The sequence below is a fragment of the Anabas testudineus genome, chromosome 22 (genome assembly GCF_900324465.2).
Source record: "Anabas testudineus chromosome 22, fAnaTes1.2, whole genome shotgun sequence".
NCBI classification, from domain to species: Eukaryota; Metazoa; Chordata; class Actinopteri; order Anabantiformes; family Anabantidae; genus Anabas; species Anabas testudineus.
The window spans coordinates 16,946,593-16,971,741 of record NC_046630.1 but is presented as its reverse complement, the minus strand read 5'-3'; the positions used below and the strand labels follow the sequence as shown (position 1 = coordinate 16,971,741).

The window sequence follows — 25,149 nt, the reverse complement described above, 5'->3', positions numbered from 1 at the left end:
TCGTTACCCTCCATCTTTTCTTTTCTCCTTGTCCTATTGCCCTAACTCCCTGCGCTCCCGCTTCTCATTGTATCTAGACACTGCTCATTTTGCCTTCTTCCTCCATTTCCTCTAAATGCAGTTAAATTTCTCACACCAACACACACAGTGATACAGTCCGTTTGCAACTATAAATCAAAGTGAAGCTTGTTGGGAAAGTATCGGAGAGAGAAACCACATGGATCAAACAGTCACTAAAAACCACTCCTCCAATTTGAGTAGAAACACATGCTTGAGATTTTGCATGATAGAGAGATAAAGATTTTTCTACAGTAATATTATCATCAGTGTCGTCATTATCCCATAGAAATTTATATCCTCATCTAAAACAACTAATCTCAATATAATTATAGCCGTGTCCCAGTTCCATAATAATGGTGTACAGCATGTCCTACATACTTCACAATATACAGTTGTTGCAGTTAGTATACAAGAAATCAGTGTACTTTATAATACTACTATAATGTACTTTATGATTCTTTGCTCACAGGAAATTACATAAAGCACTGAAGGAGTACTGTTTAAATTATTAAAAATCTAATATATTTGTATTGTGACTGTCTCTCCACCTCCTACATTTTATTTTCAGTTTTTAGTTTTTAACTCCTTTGTATTTTACCTCCTATATGCTCAAATCAGTTGCAAATAACCACAAAACAGTGTGATGACACAAATCCTCACAGTTTGTGGTTTTGTGTTCCTCTCCATGTACAAGTATTTCTACATCTATTACTGTTATCTACTCTTTGTGTAAAGGCTAGCAGTATGCCTGCTTATCTGTTGTATACTTATCTGCACTTCTGTATTTATGCTGCTTATAAAGGGGTGAGGGTGGGTGTGGGTGTGGGGGGTGTGAGAAGATAGGTGTTGTTGTCCAGTCAGTGATCTTCAGTGTTGGCAAGGTTTTGTCCGCACTAAACAGGATTGTGAAATTGATTCAGCTACATCATTGTGCTCAAGGAGACAAGCCTCCTCTGCAATCTACAGCTGCCTGACAAGTAATAATTTGAGTTGTTGCTTGAAACATATGGTAGACATTTCAACACAAGCATTTAGTAGTTCCTTGCAAGTATTGTAGGAAAAAGACAATTGAAGGAAGATTGATGGGAGGGTTACGTGACACACTGAAGCAGTAAAGGCACATTGTGTTTGGTAACTGGCAATTATTTGGATTCCTGGGGGGCACAGCTACTTTGGGAAGTTTATTCACCAACTTCCCACCAGAGCCAGCAGGAAGGAATAATGGAGATATTTTTTACTGAAAACCTAAAAACAAAAAATGATTGACTGAAATGAAAGGACATCGTGGAGCTTAAAAAAGAGGAAAGGAAAAGTTTATAATAAATGTAGGTGTATGGAATGATCATATAGGCCATTACACAGCAGCGATACAAATGTACTTAATACAGAATTTAATCACGTTCAGTTTCGGCATTGTAGTCCACTAAGGATGCATCTGATCCCCCTTCTTATCTGTTATGGTGAGTCACCATGGTGCCAGTACTTGACCACAGTGGTAAAAACTGAGTTTTAAAGCTTTAGTTTTACTAGTAATTAGCGGTTCTCTCTCTTTCTCAGCAGTATTCACAACAAATGATGTTTCTGATACAAGTGACAAAGATGGGATTTCTCCACAAATTAACCTCAGCTTAAAGAACTTCTGATGGACTGATGGTTTACATTATATCCAGTATATCAAGGAAATAGATATGATTCATAAACTGTTAAAGATCTTATCAGTATGAGATGATGTCTGGCCTAGTTACAGTACCCAGATGACCTATAATGTTCATCAGAGATAGATCTTAGCAAAATACATGAAGTTTCCATTCAGTAATCACAAACTGACTCTAATTACTGTAAGTGAGCACAGTGTCGTGAAAATAGTATTTAATATTAGCTTTAAAATCATAAATGTTTGCAATTCTGTTTGTACATGTGTTGCAAAAGTATTGTTTGATCTTTGAGAGTTTCAGCCCTGTTCAGTTTGATGTCCCCAGACCAGCGGGCACGTGGGAATACATTGATCTACAGAGGGATTGCACACAGAGCAGGCTATCAGAAGGCAATGAGGCACGGCCAACAGCAATTTTCAGTGGAAATGTGTTAGACATGCAATTCTTGGTGTGTATGTGTGTGACTATTTGATCATCTGCAGCTTCTTGAATCGCGAGGCACAGCAAAAATTGGTTTCTTCGCTGTAATATCTATTTTTCTCTCAAATATCCATTATAGCCCATTGTAGTATTGTTTCATGTGCCTATCGACACTATGTATGTGGAAGTATTTTATAGCTCTGTAAAATCAAAATATCCTCCATAATCCTCTCCTCTCCTCTCTTCAGGTGCTGAAGGGCAGTAAAAAGCTGTGTCTCTCTGTGCGTTCAGTCGGGCGGATTCCTGGTGGCTACATCACCAACCATGTTTATACCTGGGTTGACCCTCAGGGTCGGAGTGTGTCCCCTCCTCCTGACCTGCCAGAACATCGGAGCGCAACCCTGAGAAAAAGCGACAGCCAGCGACGCAGCAATATGCAATTACTGCAGGACGGAGATGAGAAGAAGGTGAAGTTCTTCGCATGAGAAATAATAAGGAAAAACAGAACACTGTTTCCTTTATCTACTGGTTTGGCACAAATCTCAGTTGTACCTATGAATGAATAATATTCAGGTCAAAAGTAAAATATTCAAAATTTAATTAACATATTCCCAGAAATGTGTATGATGATTTATAATTTGCACTTCCTTACATCCAATATGCACTTTTAGCATTTTCTATTACTACCAAAATATTACTTGCTTAGATATTTTATTACATTTCTGAAGAGGTTTGAAATTAATGCTAAAAAATACAAAATCAAATATTCATGACAAATGTAAAAAGGCGAGCTAAATTAAGATCAGCTAAAGTACGGTAAGCAACTGTATCTAAGTGTTTTATCCATAAGTCACCAATACAGCAACAAATATTTTTTTTAATTATACCCAACTTCCTCTAAAGGCACCAGCTAAAATGTTGCTCCTACAGGGTAACAGGCATCATGCTGTGATCCCACCTCAGTACAATGAGTCAATGATTAAAAGTCATATGTTCACAAGTTAAGGGGATTTCTTTATTTCCCTCTGCAGTTCAAGATAAATCCTTTCTCTGATCTTCACTCTAAATAGCCCTTCATGCAACCTTTACAACCTGACTCCGTGACTGCAGCAGCATGTTTTTCTGTATTTTTGGAACCATCTGCCATCAAAAAATATTTTTCTTCGTATTTCAGACAACAACTAGGTCACACATTTGCAGAGTCATGTTTCTATTATCTGGAGCACCCAATTTCAAAGGCTGCTAAAGAACTTTATTACTTTGGAAGATCAGCAAATCATATTATTATCTGGTCCCAGAATATTGTATGTGACCTGGCTGACAATGATGGCAGGAAGTGTAAAAGTAAATTACAAAATTAAGTAGTAGTGGACTAAAGATGATGGATATTATAAAATGTCAAAAACTTAAACAATAACAGTAATTGGACTACAAAACTCCACCCTGTCACCACGTCATAAGTTGTAGGGAAAGAGCTGTCAGAGCTCTTTAAAAGATTTATGACCTAGAACTTTTCATTTTTCAGCAGCTGAGCACCACACATTAATCTTTACTGCTTCAGCTCCACTAACAAAGGCTGTAGTGATTTCTGTGCAGATAATGTTTTGAAAATATTCATTCTCTGTCATTCTCAGTTTGATTTCATTTTCTTTGTCCATTTGTGATATTTACTGTAGGTGCTGTAAAAACAGGCAAAACTATTCTGTTTTGTTCCAAGTATCTACATGTGTTGGCTTTAAAAAAACTGACCTGATGTTTAGGGGCAATTAAAAAGTAATTAGCAAACTACAAAACTGCAGACTGGCATACATTGAACCGGACAAAAAAGCTGTTGCAATTCTGTAATGTGCTAAACACAAATTAGTTTGCAATTACTATGTAATTTTGGTGTTTGAGTCCTAAGAAGTACTTCACAAAGTATACTCCTTAAATTCCTGTGATGTCACTAACAGGCTGACACCCAGTTTGTGCATTTGTTGCATTGATTCCTAGAAACACTGTCCAAATCTACCAGTGTGTCACTGCTCTTGGCTATCACGTCAGAAAGCTGTCTAGCTTTCACTCCTAAAATGTACAACACAGTACAATTCAAGAATCCCTCTTGTGATTACACACATTTGTCTGTCCCAAATAAAGGGAATGAATGCCGCCTCCATTGCTTCTGTTGCTTACAAAACAGACACTAGACCACTGGGACTCATTTCAGAGAGAAAGATCATGTTGAATTTATTCCATGCTAACTGAAGGCAGGGAACACAGCGAGCCTTAAGAGCTGCTATGTACTGCCAATAAAAGAAGGATGAATCTGCTAATTAAAACTACTCTCCATGCCCTGCATAAATGTCACAGAGAGCACGAATTCCTCCATATTCCCAATGAGTGAAGGTGACTGGCTTAACTCCAATAAGCAGACAGTTGTTATTAGATAAAGAAGGGCCACAGCACCATATGCACAAAATGAAAGTAAGATTTCTTTATCACGTGCCAAACTTACACCAGTAGGGAAATAACAGGGTTGGAACTGACATAGTTTAATTAAGATATTTGCATATGTGTTATATTGTAGTCACCAGGGTTCAACTAATTCCTCTTTTCAATCTTGGCAAGAGACGCCCATTAAAATCAAACCAAGTAATGAAGGCCTTCATTGTGATGGAATAAAATGTTTAAAGTTTGGCATAGCTAAGCTATCACTGCGCCTCTCCCAGTGGACAGTGTCAACTCTAATGTGGTCTCTTTGCTTTCCAAATATACATATTTTGGAAGTACTATGTGCAGTTTATCTGAGGAGCCATTAGTGAAAGAGATAGAAGATTTCTTAGTGCCATCAACAAAGGTGATTGATTAATTCAGTAAAATATTACTCAATTAAGGGGGACAAAGGCTTCAGGGCCAAAGCAAATACACTAGCTGCAGAGTGATGATGATGTTTTCCTTTCCAGTTTCCTGTTGGAGTGAATCTTAGAAACAACAATGTATCATAAAAATAGTTCCTAAACTGCAATAGCAATTCTGCTTTTGCGATAAGATACAACACATTTTTTGAACTAATCAAGGGCAACATTTATTTAAGGAAAGTCTCAAGGAGGAAATTAGGATGGGTGGAGGGTGTACAAAGCACTTCACTCTCACATCACATATTAGAGTTTGAGAGTCCTGTTTATGGTGAGCATTAAGCAATAAAAACCTTGGGTTGTGGTTGGGCTGGCTAAGATCATGGTTTTGTTAAGTTAAGTAAAGACCTTGTGTGTGTGTCTGTAAGATTTTTAACCCCAATCTTTCTCTCACCTGAGTGCCTAAACACAGCCATTAGAAACAGTTTAATAACACTGATTTAACACTGACAGACATTGAACTACAGAATCAAAATGTTTTCAAATCAAATATTTTGACCAAAAAAACATTCAGTTTTGCAATTTGCCGTTTGCCTAAATTAAATGTCAACATATGCTCATTTCTGTATGTTAACAGTAAATGCAACTCAGTTGCAATCACATTTCCCACAAAAACATATTTGCAATTGGATTTTGATTCTATATAAATGTAATTTATACAGGGTTGAGAGAGAAATGTCAGGTCCACTCAACTATGAAATGCATCATAGTTTACTTTGTAAACTTATGTCTGATTTGTCCAGGAGGCAGAAAATCAAGATTGGGCATTATCATTCATCCATGTGGGTTCAGGCATAGTATTCCTACTCCTACTAGATGCATTATCAGTAAAATGCTTCTAACTCATTACTGAGTATTGTATGAGGTGACTATTACTATTATATTTTAGTAGGTATTTAATAGGTACTTTTTTTAGAACTTCTTATGTATACATTTTTTGTAAATGAAACCATGTTAATTATTTTTCTGAAGTAATTTGCACGTTATACCATAGGTATCATTAGGCTCCTGCAGCAGTATGTTTAACTGGGTCCTGTAGCAGTGATCTCTTGTACTCCTGCAGTCATTTGAAAGTGGCTGGTGGATTATTTGAATTCACACACACACATTCATCACATTCATCGTCTGCTCTGCTTATCAAAGGAGTGACATAGATGAGCCTTGTAAACAAAGTGATTGACCAATTCAAACAGTCAATCCTCCAATCACAACAGATATGGCCTCCTCATTATTGGTTTTCTGAGTCACCACATTTTAGTAGCTCCAGACATTCTTTATCTTCTGCCAGCATATCCTGACTCAGAGCGAGGCTGTCATTTCCTCCATGCATTGTGTTTCACATCTTCCTTTTACCTCCATGTGTGAATCAGGCAGACTGTAATGCAACACAATCAAGGTTGCAAAATGTCAGTTAAGATGTTGATATTTAGAAGTGTCTGGTTCACGCTGCTTCAGACATTTAACCTCTACCTTCCCTGTCTGTTGCTTTGTCCGTCTTTAATAGGTCAACTTGGTGTTGGATGATGGCCGTTCTCTCGGTCTGATGATCCGAGGAGGAGCAGAATACGCTTTAGGTATTTACATCACTGGAGTGGACCAGGGATCGGCAGCAGAGTGTGGAGGACTCAAGGTATCAGTCACAGTCTTTTCACACATCGTCTCATACACACTGTCTCATTTAGTTTAACGAGATGTAATATATGTGACAATTTAGATCACAGTTCTTTGTTGATGAACTTGTTGGAGATCACGCCCTGTCATAACCCATTATTCTTCCTTGTCTGATTCTTTTTAGCACACCACACAGTACCCAATACATGTATGGAATGTCAAAATATGAGTCTAATTATATTACTTTATAGGCCAAATGTTGTGTTGTAGAAAAAAGTGGCTTGGTTGATGGCAATAAAGACAAACATAAGTAAATGTGCAAAAAATTATCTCTGACAGTGTAGTTAACACATAATGAATAATATGTGAAAGTCAATCAAGACTTCTTTAATAAAGCTAACAAAACACTCATGAGGTTTGGCATGATTCAGCTACAATTTTATCAATCAACTAGTATCTAGTAGTTAAACTGGGTTTAACTGTAGCAACCTACCGCCCCAAAGAGGTCCACAGCTGGTGGAGATTTAATGCAATACATAAAAAAATGCCAAACCCTAGATTTAATTCCTCAAACTTGGTGGACAGCCCGTATTCTTAGTTGGATCAAATTGAAAAGGGGTTAAGTCCCATTAAGACAACAATGTTTTAACAGCTGCATTTTTTTTACCATAATAATACCTTAGAATAACAGTAGTATTCTCTTTGAGAGGGGGCAACTGGTAGCAAAGATATGAATGAATGATTTTAATGAGCTGAGGAAATATTTCAATTAGTATTTAGCAATTATTTTAATTATTTTAAATAAAGTGCGGTGTTATTATAAAAATATTGTCTTTCTTTCTCTATCTCTTAGTTGTCTAAAAACAACTCTTATAGATATGTGCCAGCAAAAATTTTCTAATGTAAAACACGTCTGATTTAAAATGGCTTGTTTTGAACGTAAATACTGCCTTGATAAAAACTGGGTACATGTTGGTCTTTCATCTTCATGGTGAAAAGCATCCGTTCTTAAAGAGCACCGTTTTGATTGGTGTGCCTACAGATGAGTGTTTGTGGCAATGACATGGCACGGTGTGACGTCTCCTCTCCTGAGCCCTTCATCTCATGCCTGTTAGTGATCAGCCCGTCAACCGGCCAATTACACAGACTCCTATTTGTGGGCCCACACAAGCATACACGTTTATAGCATAGCATCTTAATGTGGAGTGTTGTTAGCAACTAGAAAGGCATCTTATTAAAAAGTAAAGGATATACCAGGATATACATGCTATTTGGTTCCTTTTTCTGTTTCTGTTTTTAACTTCAAATTCTTTTTTTTTATTTTATATGTATGAACTATTTAATGCTGGATCTTGTACTGTCATGTGCATTTTGAGGAATGTGTTTTAGAAACTGTCAAACACAATCCCCAGTTCAGCCAGTTTTGCTATTTTGGTTCCTGGCAGCTGGATATTCAGAGTGGAGTGGAATGACACAAGACAATGGACTTTACAGTTCAAGAAAACACTATGATGTTTGAGTCCTGGGTTCAGTGTAAGACACTAAGATAAAAAAGGCACCTTTTACTTCTTAGTGCAATGTTTTCCCCCAAGGCTTTTGTTGATTTGGAGAGATACTTCAGTGGCGGCTTTACCTGCAGGACCAAATGTAGGCACTGTCTCAACAGAATGGAGGTGGAAGTGGAGAGAGAGAGAGAGAGAAAAAGAAAAAGAGAGCACAGAGCCATAGACAACCTCCCACACTGAGGCAAAGGCACAGTTGCATTGTGTGCACACACTCTGCCCCACAGGAGACACATAGCTACTGAAAAATTATAATCAGACATCTCAGGTCATCTTATGTAAAATTCTGAGTTTTGAAGGTCATTAAAATGATCCTATCTCTGGAATATGTCATATCTCCAAGGACCTAATTATTCTACATCACCCTCTCTGTTGACACCAGCAGCACAATCACTGGGATTGTTAATGACAAAGGGAAAATCATTAAAATATATCACCGATCATGTAACATAATGTCCTTCAATATTTAGAAAATACACCAAAGTAAGGTTCAGTGGATGTGACCATACACATTCATGACAGAAACAATTGTTGTTACTGTCGGTTTAATGAAAATGTGTAACTAAATGTCTGTTATTGGTAAATCTGACAATGTGAATGTCATTTCAAGTGAAGTATGAAACTACATATATACGTACTAATGTATAGTTCACATCAGTGAAGACTGAGGATAATTAATAGCATTTAAAAGCATGGCAGCATAGCAGTACAGCTGGAATCTTTCTAACATTTTTTCAGACAATGATGTTTCAGTCAAGTAAATTTGCCTTGTTATTGAAATAGTCATTTGGGAAATCGATTGGAAATCTTGACAGCAAACTGCTTTGCTGTATTATAAAACTCAAAATTACGTTTTTTAAAAGCAGGAAGACGAGCTGCACCACTGTCAGATTAGACAGCTCCTCTCTTAAAATGTGACAGTGTGATCTAGAACAGTAGGATTTCTGCATGGTCACATCTGGTAAAGCTTCCTTTAACAACTTATAGCAACACTGCAGTACCATAGCCTAGTTTAGCCCTCCCCCTAACCAGGCGATGCAGGTATTAAGAAAGAGGAAATAGTGGCTAATGCCTCTCCAATTTGCGCAATTACTCTATTTATTCTTTTATTTTATCATTTTGATTTCAACATCTGATTTTTGGACTTTTGACCGTGGTCAGATCAATAACTGTTTTAAAATCCTCTATTTGATACTAATGAAATATTTTGCCGAGTATTGCCTTTTACATTTAGATAGCTAAGGAAAACCATATACCAGTTTGTTAAACAGTAAATGATGTAGAAGATGACAAAGGGATGCATCTGCATCACACTCAACTTAGCTTTGCTTTCTTGTTGGCCTTATGTGTAGTTTAAGTGACGCACTGGTAGCAGCTGAGTGCATTGGGATCATGGAGAAATTTGATCTTAACGTTTTCAATAATATTTGAGTTTATTACGTTATTAGGTACATAATGTACCTAGTAAGTTCAGTTTATTTATTTATTTTCATTCACAAAAAGGGCCAAGCTGCTGGGTTTAAGTCCTCTTTGTATGAAAGATCACAGGCATCCATTGTGCATCATAAGTAGTGTCACAAACCTCCTTGGGGCACAAACTCATACAAGCTAAAGAAGTTTCTGATTGTCAGTGCTCAGCAGGAGAAGATGCTTCCTCATAACTGTCCACAATGCTGGTGCTTACGCTTTAGTTCTTTACCCTGCAGCTGACGTTTTTCACAGTCTATGTGTATCTGTGAGCCAGTTTTCATCTGGCTTGCATGACTTTGATGGATGGTTTATATCACTCCCAGGCTTCTATAATCATCACACCACCAAGATGTCACTGAGTCACCCTTAAGCATGAGAGAAAATTAAAGTTTGGCTTCGTAAATGTTAACCCCCCCCACCCCCCCCCCCGGAATGTTTTCTCATAAACAAATTTTATGCAGCACAATAGTTCGAAGGGAAGCCCTGTAAAAACCTATGTAAATTTTAAGCATTGATACTCCCCAATATGAAGGGACATTGATTGAAACCACTCGGAAATTATGTACATGTGCAAATGTCTCCAGGAGTGACTTTGTCTACTCACTACAATCCCCCACATTGCACCTCAACCCACTTGCTGCAATCTAAGGGAAAAGAAAGGTCAATCCTGCCCAGTGCCCTTTTGTTGACATCTGTCTAGTTTGGTGTAATATAATTAAAGTTGATGGTGAAAGGTCATGTCTAATGTGATGTCAACAGATGCAGATAACCGGAGAAGCAGATAAACATCATTCATATATTGTTAGATGTTTTTGACTGCTTTCTTTTCCTATTATTGCTGGTTCATCAAGTGTCAAACCCCTAATATAGGAGGTGTACCTGAAAATGCAATAAGATGCACCTAAAATGTATGTAAATACTGAACATGTATAACCGGCACATACATTTCCACAGTTTCAAATATTGAATCTTTATCAAGTCCTTTTTTATGTCAAGTAATACAAAAGCTAACTGTACCCTTTTATAATCAGAAATTTCCCAAAGGATATGATCTGAATCCAGTGTGAAACATTATGTGTTATTATGTGTAATAACAAATACTGTTAATTTTATCGTTTCCTTTTTTTTTTTTTTTTTAGATCTATCTAAAGCAGTTTTTTTTTTTTTTTTGCTAAAACACAACCAATGTGTCATGATTGTTGTCATGATGACAGGTCCAACATGCATTAAATAGTGATGCCAAGTGTACAAAATGTTTGACAGTGTGCAATGAAAATGGCCAAATACTATCAGTTTGAACAGAGATAACTTTCCATTTTCTCCAGTGATAAAGCAATCTTGCTGAAAGAGCACTTGGCAGGCTTCAAGGTTCAGGCGTGTGTCTTTCTCTTACCAGTATAAAAAAGATTTTTTTTAGCCACATAGACCACAAAGATTTTTTGCATTGTAATGAATTTTAAGAGTGCTTTGGATGTTAAGGTCTTGTTAAAATATAATTCATTCATGCACTATCTGTATTTTTCACCCAGTCAGTTTTTGTAAGTTAAAAGTTTACAATCAGAAGACATAACACATGGCGTTCCCCAGGGCCCCAGATGTTTTTGTTTCATTTTTCCTCTTTATTATACAATATACAATACAATATACACAAAGTTTTTGTTGCATACTTCACAGAATAATTAGATGTACTCACTCCAAGTCAATGTTGATGTCTTGACATTGTGAGATTGTTTTATGTTTAGTTGTTTAAAAATCTTAAATAAAAAGCTATCCATCTAGGTGGATGAATCGAATTTGAAGCCTTTAAAGTTCATGAGAGTTGTGCACCTTTTTTCCCCACTGAGTCAAACACACAGTGGCCATGTAAAGCTATTGAGAGGGACAGTTAAATTTGCTTTACTTTCAGTTCATAGAAAAAGAAAAAAAGGGTATAAAATAAAATATGAAGCAGCTTCTGAGCTGTCCTGGTGGCTCTGCTGTAATAGGTTTGAAATTGACCTGGATCTCTTTGTTGCTTTGTTACATTTTTTCTCGCTCATTTTTTTCTGCCTCTTTTCACTGTGAGTGGTCTAATAAAACAGGAATGCAATAAAATAATCTTTAGAAGAGCATTTCTCCATAAATGGTATTGAGTGAATGGTACATAACACTTCCCCAGATAACTTCTGGTGAATCTTGGACTGAGGCATCTTACTATTCTTACTACTATTCAACTGGGAGCTTTGAAAATTATGCATTTTAGATCTCCACCAAATATACTCTGTAATCCAATGTACAAAATACAGTGTTGAAGATGTTGAACAAGTAGGAAACAACTTACAACTTGCAAAATCAAGTGCTTTTTATCCTTCATTTACACTTTGTGTTGTTTTTATGTCTACTGTCTCCACCTCTATATGTACAGTAAATGTCTGACTGTCCCTCATAATAATACTGTAGGTGAGAGTACTGAATGGTGTAAAGCATACATAGTATTTAGGTTGTGTGTTTTTGCAAAGTCAACAGTTAAAGTTACACAAACTGTGTTGTGTTTGCTGGTTCTTTTGTTGCCCTGTAGTCTAAAAGCCTACCATCTCATCACATTCATAACTGTAGTTTCTTTTTCATACACACCTGCTGATACTTTTTATTGCACACATGGCCACACTACAGATTGCTCACAGTGTTAGTTACCATGTGGCATGTGGTTACTTGGCTTAACTGAGTGTTAATTACTGGTTTCAAATGCATTGATACCTGGAGCAGTGACCTACTGTTCAGCATCTCTTTTCTCTGTTATTTGTGCAATTGCAGAATAATGATTCAAGTAAAGTGCATGAGTATAATGGCAGTTCTCTGTAATGGTGTAGCTGAGGGATTACCTATAAAATGTATATTAACAGTGACTAAAAGAGAAAAGACAAAGTAAAATGTGTTAACAGAACAAAATGTGTTAACTGCACAAAAGAGGGAAAAACAAGATTTGTTAGGAATTGCATGTCAAGCGGCTGCTGATAAGAACAAGTTAGACTAATGTAACATAGTGAAAGTAAAAGAAAGAAGATTTACTGTCCCTGGAGAGAAACTTTTCTTAACTCAGTGCTGCTACCAGTAAAGAAAACATCAAAACCGGATTAAACAGACATGGACATAAATAATAACATTCAAGAGTACATGCAGCATCAATATGCAAAAATACAGACAGGGCCTACATTCTCAGTTAGTGTTATCTGCTGTGTTTTAGCTTTATACCACAAATTATTTCTTTAAGACATTTACAGATGTTTTTATCCAGAGTGACTTACATGTGAGGTACAAAGCAAATAAAACAGCTAAATCGGGGCAGGCAAATTGGAAATGTTTCAGTTTTGTGACATGTAAGATAGTGTTAATATTTTTGTTGTCGTTTTTTGTTTGTTTGTTTTGTTGTTATTGTATTTTAATTGCTGAAAAAGCTGCTGAGCATGCAGAATTTGATTTAGTACAGTACATTCTTCCACCATCAGCTGAAGAGGTTTGCTTGAAATCTTTTGCCTTTGTGATGTAGGGACCACCAGATGCTGCTTGTAGGCAGAGCACAGTGGGTGTAAGAGATCAAAGACGTGGTGTTCAGGTATGAAATAACCATCAAGTTTACCTTTCTTTAAGTAAGTGTCAGAGCTTTGAGCCTGATGCAGGCACTTACTGAAAGCCAGTGCAGCCATATGACCAGAAGTGTGACATGTTCTTTTTGGATGAGGAGAAATGAGACTTGCTCCTGCATGTTGGATCAACTGGAGGGTTTGATTGCACAGATTAGTAGCCCTATTAGTTGGGTATTGCAGTAGTCAAGAGGGGACTATCACCAGACCTCTACAGACTTTTATTTACATGTTTGTTTGTTTTTTGTGAAACTCCGGAAACTGTTTTTTCAGATTTACCAGTAAAATGCTCAGTATTGACTCTCATGATTGTTGACTTTGACACAAACAAATTCTGCTGTACACCACAGATGGATGCACTGTGGTAATCCAGCCTGATTGATATTCATGAGTTCACCAGTGTGTTCCAAATGTAAATACAACACTGGAAATCAGCTCTGTTAGTTTATCTCCTTACTTATAAACAAATTAATAATATAACACACATGGTTATGGAACATCTGAGTAGCCAATTGTCTGAATATTTTTTGCACCACTAGGGTTCTATGAAAAAAATGACTGTAATTCCACATGGTTCATCCAATATTTTTGACTGCTGACAGTCAGTCTGACACATTTAATATGAAATTTATTTTTTACACTATTTATTGTAGTGTGCAAAGCCAAAATTTCTATCCAAATATATATCTGACGTATACATTAATCAACCACAACATTAATGCCATGTGGATTTATTATACACATGGCAGCATGGAAATACAGTAAGGGCAAATGTTAGTAACTAAATAAGAATAGCTGAATAAAACAAAATAAATAATACAATTGGCATTTGCTTTCAATATCATGTGCTTGTGTGAGTCTTTTTAAAATGAACAATTCATATAAAAATTTTGGCATTCTAATATATTATATCAAGGCCTTGTGCTTCATTATAACATCCATGCTACAGGTACATGTGCAGCTGCAATCCGGCTTCCATGTGTCTGCTGTGTGAAGTGGAAATGGGCTTCATGTTACACTATTTCTGGCTGCACAGCTGGAAAGCACTTTAGAGGCAAAGCAAGCCATTTATTTGTGCTTATTATAGATACATAGCTGTGCGCCCAAACCAGTGGAAAACCCCACTGTGCTGGAAGAAAAGAGAAGGGCAGTCCCTTGTTTCCCTCTGTAATAGGAACAGGAAATTCAAAAACAAAATGCACCAACTGCAGACCACACAGACAACAGAAAATTGTGATTGCTACCTAGAGTCCCATTGATCAAAGTCTGGCCTGTTGACAGGCACCTGGGCTTCCTCATTTTCCCAATTGCCAGAGACCATTGAGGAGTAAATAACAACTGCTGCTCTTCATATAAAACATAGTTGTACAAAACACAGCAGTTTTCTCTCCTCTTCCTACCAATCTTTTTTCCTTTGTTTGTTTGTTTGTTCATCATTTGTAAAATTGACATTTTTAAGAGATAGTCCAGCAATGTAGGATCTGTGTTGGGGAGGTTCCTAGTATTTTTTGTTGTTGTTTTTACACAATTAAAGAGGCAAACACTCAAAGAATATGTAAGAGAGCAAAGGGGAAAAAGCCGTGTCCATTAAAAAAAGGTCTCATAACAATTAACCTACATCAGAACATCAGACCGGTCAGTTTTGATGAAAATGAGTTAACACCACTTTTCATTTGCTGGTGATCAAAACGTACTGTTGAACACACTCTGTGACACCACACACACAAGAATTTAGAGAGCTCAACACAGTGCAGACCTGCTTTACAAATGTTGTATTATTGAATATAATGTTTCTAGGTGGAAAAGAATATAGTGAAAAGTCATTATCATCCACTACAGTGGCAAAAACAGTATGTGAACCTTTAGGAACTTTATGGTTTCATGCATTAATGTGTTACAAAATGTGAACTGATCTTGATCTAAGTCAAGATTATTAACAAATATGATGTAAATATATAGTACTAACAAAGTAATACCACAAAAAATATCAGATCTTTCGTTTCTTTTTTGAGAACAACCATAAAAACCTTATAGTACTGGTGGAAAAAGTATGTGAATCATTGGAATTAATAACTGGTTGACCGCCCCCAGGCAGCAATAACCTCAACCAGGCGCTTCCTGTAGCTGTAGATCAGTCCTGCACATCATTCAGGAGGAATTTTAGCCCATTCTTCCAGGCAGAACTGCCTGGAAGAACTACTTATATTCTTTGGATGTCTCGTGTGTTGCTCTCTTAAAGTCGTTCCATAGCATCTCTATTGGGTTGAGATCTGGGCTCTGACTTGGCCACTCCAAAAGGTAGATATTGTTTTTGTGAAACCATTCTGTTGTGTCTGTAGTGCTGTGTGTTCTTTCTAAATAGTTCAATATAGTTTCATCAATCCACAAAACATTTTGCCAGTGCTGCTTTGGAGTGGCTCTTGGCAAACTTCAGGCATGCAGCAATGTTTTTTTTAATAAACAGCGACTTCCTTCTTGGTGTCTTGCCATAGACCCCCTGCTTGTTCAATGTTTTACATACTGTAGATGAACACAGTGCCAGTTCCAGTTCCAGTGATCCCTTCAAAGGCTGTCACTTAGGGTTGTTTCTTTACCTCATTAATTAGTGTTTGTTGTGCTCTTTCGGTCATTTTGACCGGCTGCCCACTTCTTGGTAGAGTAGCCACAAATAGTATCTCTATTTGTAGATTGTTTGCCTAACTGTAGACTGGTGAATTTCTAAAGTCTTTCCATCTTCATGTAAATCAACAATTCCTGATCATAGATCCTCTGCAAGCTCTTTTTGGCGAGGCATGGCTCACATAAGCGTATTGTTCTTGTGCAGAGCAAACTCAAAAAGTTACAGTGATTTTTGTCAGTTGAAGTAGCTCTAGTCCACACCTCCAAACAAATTTTCAGAATTTAAGTTATTACTTTAGTTAAATAGTATACTCTTGACTTAGATTAATATAAAATCAGAGAAACATTAATCATTGATTGGATTATGTTTGCTGTGTGAAGTGGGACTTTTTATTCAATCCAGTGAGAAGCAACAGGGACGAGGGTGAGGCACCTACAGTATAATGGTCATGTAATTGCACTGTAATAAATTGTTAATGCAAACATCAGGAATTACTGTAGATTTCAGGCATTCTAAACATTTTTTTGGGTCTGTACTATACTTCTGTGTTTTGTTCTGACCCTAAGTGGTATAAATATACTAGACTGGTCTGCAGCTACACAACCCTCTGTAGGGAAAGCTGCAATGCACTGTGTTCTGACACTCGTGCATTATGATCAGTTTTGCTTTTTACCACTGTCCACCACAAAAATAAGACCATCAGATTAATGTTGTAGCTTATCACCATACACTCAGATGTTCTCTCATATTAGGAGTCAGGATATGGTTGTAAGCAGGAATGAAGCCCATCTGTTTTTCTGTAATGTGACTCCTGCAGAGCTCGGAGCCAAATTCAAGTAATTGTAAGTCACAGGAACAGCTCTGTTATACAAATGACACAGAGGACAAATGGAAACGGCTCTGTGGATTTTGAATAGGTGCCATTTATAAATGCAAACTGCACGTTCTCTTTGGAAGTGACTGTGCTCTGATGGTCATGTTTGCAAACTGAGCAGTAATATACACATCTCACACTGGTAACACAGATGGAACAAATGCTTACATGATTCTGTCTCTGTGCTTTGACTGTTTTGGTGTTTTTGAACAGTGTACAGCGATAATATGTTCAAGTTTATCATTTATTTAAGAAATATGCATGTGAGTATATACAGTGGGTGTACACATGAATTATACCACTACACACTCAAGGTAAATATTTCACACAAGTAGGAGTGGAGGAGTGTGGAACACCATCACTTAGAAGAAGCTACATGAAAGAAAAAAAAAAGATTTTCAGCCTAAATGAACCTCAACAGGTTTTTCCAGAAACCATGTTTCATACTCTATTAGATGAAAATGGTTGGTAGTACTGTACAGCAACTGAACTACATTGTGAGAGAACCTACTGTTGTAATAGTGATTGAGACTGAGCTGAACTCTCAGCAGCATTTTGATCATTGTTCATCAGCTCATGAAGGACCTTTGTGTCACAAACCGGCCATTTGTTAAAACCACCATATAAAAGTGTACTGTTGGGTTTTACTGGAACAAACAAGCAATTTGGCAGGTAAACAGGTAGAATACAGCGTGGTTCAGTAAATCATTTTGAAAGCGGCGTACAGAGTTCATGTGTAATTTAGTCTGTGTGTAACACAGTCCAAATACAAACAAATATTACACAAATATTACATTCATCATCCCTAAATGATTTGACCCACATTGTGCTGTCACTACGCTGTGTTATATAATTTCTTACAGTGGTGCTGTGTTGTTCTTCTAATGGTTGTGTGTTTTTGCTTTTCATACAAACACCAATTTGATCTTTGGGGCAATGTTCTGTCAGCTGTTTTCTTTATTTACTTTATATTTTTCTAAAGGTTTAGTGTTGTAATAGCCGGTATAGGAGAACAACCCTCATAACCCTCAGAACTTTGCTTTGTGTCAGTTTTCAAGGAGGCGAGAGCTGAATCACTTGAAATGTTTAACAAGGTTAGGACTTAAAGTGGGTGATCAGTATGGTCTCATCAGCTTTTACATCTAAACTCCTAAAACTCTGATTAAATTTTGTTAATTATAGTGATTAAATAGTAACTAAAAGCCACATTTCATTCAGAGTCATTAACATCTTTGTGGAAATTGAACTTTAGTTGAGAACAGCCAAAACCTGCTCACTCACGCTCTGCTTTGCCTTGAAGTCAAACCACTGTCTTATGGCCTGTTTTCTCTCTGTTATATACTTTGGGGAGGTAAAGTATTTCTCTAAGGCCTTGTGCTCATTTCAGGAACCTTTTGGGATAGCTGGCTGTCAGGTGTCCATGAACCTACCTAGGCGCCTTTAGGTCCTAAAACTTACTCAATCTCTACCTATTCAGTAGTTGCTAAGATACAGTAAGTCTCTCTGAACCACAAATGTAAATCTCATGTTGGTACTAAAGTGTGTAGGATTTATCTTCTGCAGACTGCGAATGCCTGTATATTATTTAAAGATAATCAGTTTAATAGTTTTTGAGATATTTCAGATATTTAGTATCTACACTTGCTGTGTCTAGACACAAAGGCAACCCACACTAGTACTAGTATTTAAGTCTTGCACATCTGTACATTTGGTCATTACTCACTGTTTAGACAATAGAAGCGTTAAATCTTTGAATTATTGAGGCAAACATCTAGAGCACAACATGGAGATATGCACTAATGTGTTTCAATAACTAAACAGTGCTTGTCTGGATACGTTCATCATTTGATTTGAAAGAAATAGTGTTGGTGGGACGTTTTGTGGCAGTGGTTAGAGAAGCATATGAATGGAAGATCACTGGTTCAATCCACAGCCTGGCAAGAAGGGTGGAGCAAGCGAAAAACAGCTCTTACCGTTCCCCATCACCAACACTGTGGTGCCCTTGAGCAAGACCCTTAATTCCAGCTGTTCCAGTGCAGCTGCTCAGTGGTCACAGGTCAGACTGTGGTTATAATGTACATCATGTTTTTCCTGTACTTTCTCAGTGAAAGTACTCACAACTAAAATAATCAGTAAGGGAGTAAATGAAAAATCATTGACTAATCTGCTGAGTAATTTACCAAGCAGAACTGTTATTTTCCTAAGTGAAACAAAAATTTGAGGACATTCATGGTTGAATTGCTTTGGAGACTGTTGATCAAAACATTTTTAAAGCAACCAATGAACAGGTTAATCACCAGTTCAAATAATAACCTGATCAGTAATGAAACAATCGCCAGTGTGTGTAGCTGTCATAGTGCTGCACTGTTTCAGAGTATGTTTGTGAGTAGCTGTTTTCCAAATCCTATAAGAATCACCACACACTGTGGTTCATATAATGGATCTGTTTTTGAGAGACACCACCCTCCAACCCACCAGCATGAATTCTTTGTTAAAACTCAATGACAAGCAGCAGAAAGGGTTCCCGCTGGTCAGATACACACAGTCTGACTCTTCACACTGATTTGAGTTTGGGCTGCTCCATATGATGCACTTTAACATATCAGCTTGTCGTGAAAGGATTATTTGATACGATTCAAATGTGTGGGTCATTAGTGTGCTCGGGTTAGGATCATTAAATCGGGCCTAAACTCTAAACATGTCTCGCTGCACCGCTGTCAGAATTGCATCATTAAGATGCTCTTCCTGCTCTGGACATCATCTTATTTTGACAGAGAAGCAGCAGTGCAAAGCTTTACAAAGACATTAATCAATGTATAAATACAGTGTAGGTGTTATATTTGTATAGTTGTTTCATGTACCAAAAAATAAAGGTAAACAGATGGTAATTCACCCAAACAACAGTTATCCTTGTGGCTACATAAATTGGACTTATTGGACTTTGTCTTAAGATCATGGATAAATAAACATATGGAGCAGAGAGCTTTATTGGGAGTATTTACTGCTGAGTGATGCCTGCACTGTTGCTAATGGTCCCCCGTCTGCCTTTCCATGTTTAGCCAGTTAGTTTTTTTTATTCTGCCTGAAGACACATACCCAAATTTAATCAGTAATGAGTAGTAATAGACCTTTTAGACCTTTACAACAAAAGATTAGCGGATCTACTGTTACACTTCTGTTTTAGAATTAGAGCCATTCATAACCATATTACTAAAAGGTATAAAGGTAACATGTGAATTTCCCTTTGCTCATTTTATTTTTTTAACCATAAAAGTAAGAATAAGATGTTACTGAGAGCATTGACCTCAGATGGTTATGCTACAGTTACCTGCTTTCTAGAGTGCATTTGTCATTTTGAAAAATATGATGACCTTTTTAATAAAGCATCGTAGCCTGAAGATCATGGCCATGAATCAGTACACCTGAGACCGGCAAAAAAAGTCTATATCAGCTTTTTCTCTCATTACTGTACTGTTCTGTATAAGGGTGAACTGAACCTCTGTGACATTTGAACTTAGTTTGCTTTATTCAGATGTGGCATAACACAAAATGCAGCATAGTCAGCAGTGTTGTGCAAGTTTACACTTCTCAAGAACTAGCTCAAAAGTTAATTTCTCAGACATCCCACCAGAGAATATTTTTCTGAAAAATAATCTGGTTCAGGTTGGAGATGCAGCATCTAGGATTAATATAGACTATTCAGCTCACAGCACTTCCGAAGCCCAACTAACCCTCACTCTACGCTCCCTGAACATCTTGCACACACGTTGAGTGAACGAAGCCTTTGCTGCTCACATCTTACGGCGTGTTATCATATCTGTTTGCAATTAAAAAACGTGAATGTACTTTCCAAAAGCACACACTTTTTCAATGAATGCCGATCTAGCAAATTCATACGCAACACTGAGTCAGACATGCGAGGAACAATAGACTGTTAAACTAATAAAGAAATTAAGAAATGACTTGTTAAAAGCTGCAAAGAGCAATAGAAAGTAAGGGAAGAGATCCAAGGTGTCCGATTAAAGTTGGATAATTTCCAGTGAAGGTCTGAAATGGTAAAATGTTTTCTCTGGACGTTGCCACACTCCTGATGTTCATCCCCTTTGATCTTGTAAGGAGCAACAGTTGATCTACAAACTCTAATCTCTTACAAGTTCTGCCCATTTGGGAGGACAGAGGTATATGAGTTGGATGGATGCATACAAGTCGATATCTAATCTCTCTACTATTCTTCTCCCTGTGCCAAGAAATGAGGAGGAAATGTCAGGAGAGCTGAAGTACAAGAGACTGGAGACAGGCAGCCTACATACAGTACTCGATCTCACTTTTTCTTAAAAAAGAAAAAAAAGAAGAAAGAAAAAGCCCATGTTTTACACACTTGAGCAAATTTACTGTATGTGCCAGTGTGCTGATGAAGCCTCCTATGTAATAAACCCCCATTAGAAAAACTCCCAACAACCATCTCAACTTCATGTGATCACTTGTTTTAATGAATATATTCCCACATACACCTAGTAGTCAGTTAATTAATTGAGTTGATAAATAAAATCTTTTGGAGTGATTTACCAAATACCTCATATTAATTTAAATGAGAGTGAAAGAACAAATTCAAGTGACATGCAGTCACTCTCTTGAATTTGTGACACTGTGAACTACAGTCAATCAGTCTGACAGATTCTGGAAATATCTGAATACAGCATGATACATCTGAACAACAGGAAATGCAGACAGCCCTGAGAGAGCGCTGCAGATAGAAAGGAAGCATTTACGTGAAAGGAGCTCCAAAAGGCCAGATAAAACTGCTTCACTGTTCTTAATGGAGCTTTTGGGATCAGTGGTGTGGAGCTGCCACTTTATTCCTCTATCTCCCATCTGTGTGTCCGCCACCATTCACATCCAGACTGTGTGACCCAGACTGTTCATCACATATAGTGCTGATAATGTCACAAGAATCTTTGACAATAATCCCCATCACACTACTTAAGTAGGACAGTTCAAAGGGAGCTCCACTGTCTGCCTGCTCGCTTCTTCTGTTTTATCTCAGCGGGTTCAGACAGACACGAGGGTCAACATTGGTGCAGACATACAGTACATAAACACATAGTTATAGGATCCTCTCTAAAGTTCAGTGATGAGTTTGCTACAAAAAAAAAAACCTGAGTGACCACATTTTAATCAACAGAAAGCACCATATGGCACATTTTGCTGTACATGTTACATTTTAACATGTTTCCATGCAGGTTTCAAGACTGAAATCCCACACCTAAATAAAAAGAAAAAAAGAAAAATGTTTGTTATTATGTATAATTCTTCTGGTAGCTGCACAGTGGTGCATCTGTCACCACTGCAACCTTACAGCTAGAAGGTTCTGGGTTCAAACCTGTGGCATGTCTGGAGCCTTACCACAAATTAGTATCCAATATTACCCTTATAAAGGTAATTGCTAAGTATAACAGACGTTAGTCCCACCATGTTCCTGTGATCTCAAAGTCTTCTTGTATGAGCAGAAAGAAAAGCAAGCTGAGAAAGGACCGAGAATAGATTTTTTTAGAGCAATTAGTGTGAGCAGGAGACAGGGTATATGATTCATCAATTGCCACTTGCCAAGTGATGCACTTTAATTTGCATTTAAATCTGTCTACAAATGGAGACAATCCTGTTCCTTTACGGATTACTTGTAAGGCAGCACAGTGGAGAGAGAGTAATTGTCAGGGATTCTGTTGTTTTTCAGCACCTCTTTTTTTTACAAATTCATTAGCATTGTCGTTGATTATGTCTGATTATGTGATGTTATCTTGATCTACCAGGTGACTTATGTGACATTGAAGCATATGACTAATTGTCCCCCTCAGAAAATGTCAGTAGCCTTTAGTATGTGGGTGGTTGCTACTCAGTCTATAAACGTTAGACAGATTTTATTGATGGATTTATATTTACCCAGTAAAACTAGTTAAAACTAAATTGTTTTTTTGTTTAAGTCTAAGTTAATTTGTAGCTTTTAGCAAACAATAATCAAAGGAGAAAATATATCAAAAACATACAGAGTTAACAATTGAGTTTCAGTTATGTACTGCTTTTCACCATGGTCAGCTGAACTATAATCACTTTCTTGAGTTGTTGTACACTCTGAATGATGAACGTGTTATTATTAAGCAGCAGCATTGATTAGACCTTTAATCGTAAACATTATTGCTGCTGGTTGTTGTTTAATTGCCCAGAATGCAGCAGTGCAAAGGCGCCTCTGGTGTGACGCATAGATTGATCACGAAAAATGAGGCGCTTGTGACTCAGGGCAGGGCACATCTACTCTCAAATAGAAGTATAATGAGGGAGAGGAGGGTGAGCGTGGAGGAGCAGAATAATGAGAAGAGAGAAAGGGAAGGGGACACAGTGAGTAAGACGAAAAGAAAGACGTCAGAGGAAACGTGATGACGGCCGAAGATCTAGCAGCAAGTGAAACTTCAACCATGTAAAGCTGCATGTGTGTGCGTAGTTGTCATGTTCATAGTGTTAGTGTTTTTCTTTCTTGTTGGACACTAAATTGATCAATAAAGACACAACAAATAGCTAGTGAAGGTTCATATTTTGCAATATTGATCGACCTATCCTGGACCATTAGAACAATAAAGGTACTTAGAAGAAGCTTAATACTGTATATTGGCATTCTCTAATTTGTTCCCCTCTAATTAACAGTGTGGTTTTACAAGAGGCTCACGTGGTCAGGAAACTTAATCAGTGTGTAATTAGAGCCAAAATTAAAGTTCCATTCATACAGCAGATCTAAATAGTCTGGCATGATTAACTGCTGCTGCTGAGACAGTAGTGCAGGCTAAAATATAACCTGGACTACAGAAAATATGTCAGCAACTTCATACCATACGTTTCTGTCACTATAGTTATGGTTCAAGCCATATGTTTTTGTTCACTTTTTTATTCCCAATAAACAACCTAAGAGAAGACATTAACTGATTTTTATTTGAATGCATGTTTACTTCTTTTACATTCAAAGAATCAGACGACAGTAAGAACAGAATGAAAAGAGTGTGTGTCCCAGAGGTCTAAGTACGGTAGCTGCAGCGGTTTGATTACAGACAGCACGCCTGGTTGCATGTCACCCTGCTCTCACCATAGCAACTAACAGAGCTTTTTTCGCAGCAAACCTTGTTTCTTTGTAAAGCGCAGGTGTTACTAATGCCATTAATGATGGCTCTAGTCTATTCAGGTGTTCCAGGAAGTCATCATAGTATCACAGTGAGCCAGCATGGACATTAAGCCAAATTATATTTTGTTCTTTACTTTTCTCCCTGTGACATTTTAACCTGGATTATGCTTAAAAAACACATAATGAAAAGAGTAGATTTATGGGGTATATGTGAATAATAAATGCAGCTGAATGTTTCAGGAAATTAATTCAAAACTAAAATGTCCTATTCCCTCACGAGTATACTATATGGACAATTACAATACATTAAGATTACACTTCACTAAAACAATGTAATATGATCATCTTATCTATGTTTTTATATGAGCACACTGACGCCAGAATTTCATTTATCGCCAAGTGACAGTGATACAAATAGAAAGGTGATAAGGAATGTTGCGTTCATGCGTGTACATTTCACAACCACATGGGCACTAAGCTGCGTAAATCAAAGTAAAACTGAGAAATCGAGCTGAGCCCACTAAAAACTGAGCTCCAGGGCTGTCAAACACTGTAAGAATTCCATAAGAAACATATTATTGGCTCTTTTTAGTGCTGTTTTGTAACGCATACAGCTGGAGGAAACAGCTTGTAGTCTGCCTTAAAATCTGTTTCTCATCCCCGAGGATTCGGCTCATCCTGACAGCATGAATAAGAAGTGTTTGCTGTGACGGCAGTATGTGTTCTTGATGCAGCAGTGCTTGTTAGTGTTGATTGATTGATTAGATTTATAAATATAGTTTTGATTATGTGCCTCTTATTTGCAATCAAATAGACCTGCTGCAAATCTTTACAAATTGTGCCATTGGAGGAACTGATGAAGTTCGAGATTTATGTGGAGACTTTGCTCTGCAGCTTCATGTTCTGCAACAACAGTGTTGGTTGGAGAACAGCTAGGAAGTTTAGTTCTGTTTGGTTTGCTTGGCAGAGCAGAGTAAAATGGCAATAAAAAAAGACAGAAAGTAATATTTGAACACTTAATGCCAGACAAAGTCATTTACAACATCAGCAACTCTGTTCTGTTCTGCAAAGAGAGAGTGGCTACTCCGCCCTCTGTGACTAATTTATTACGCAGTTATGGTGCCGCATAAAGTGAATAGAGCCAGTGTAAAGCATTACATTTTATGCTCCAAACTTTCTGTACTAGTTCTCCATGATTGTA

General features: G+C 37.3%; 1 protein-coding gene across 1 annotated transcript in view; it reads left to right on the top strand.

Moving 5' to 3' along the window:
• whrna (whirlin a) overlaps positions 1-25,149 on the top strand; it is a 107,010-nt gene that overhangs the window by 46,003 nt on the left and 35,858 nt on the right. Inside the window, exons 2-3 of the mRNA XM_026339096.1 lie at positions 2,384-2,602; positions 6,534-6,659. Coding sequence (XP_026194881.1) covers positions 2,384-2,602; positions 6,534-6,659 — 345 coding nt within the window. The remainder of the gene's footprint in view (positions 1-2,383; positions 2,603-6,533; positions 6,660-25,149) is intronic.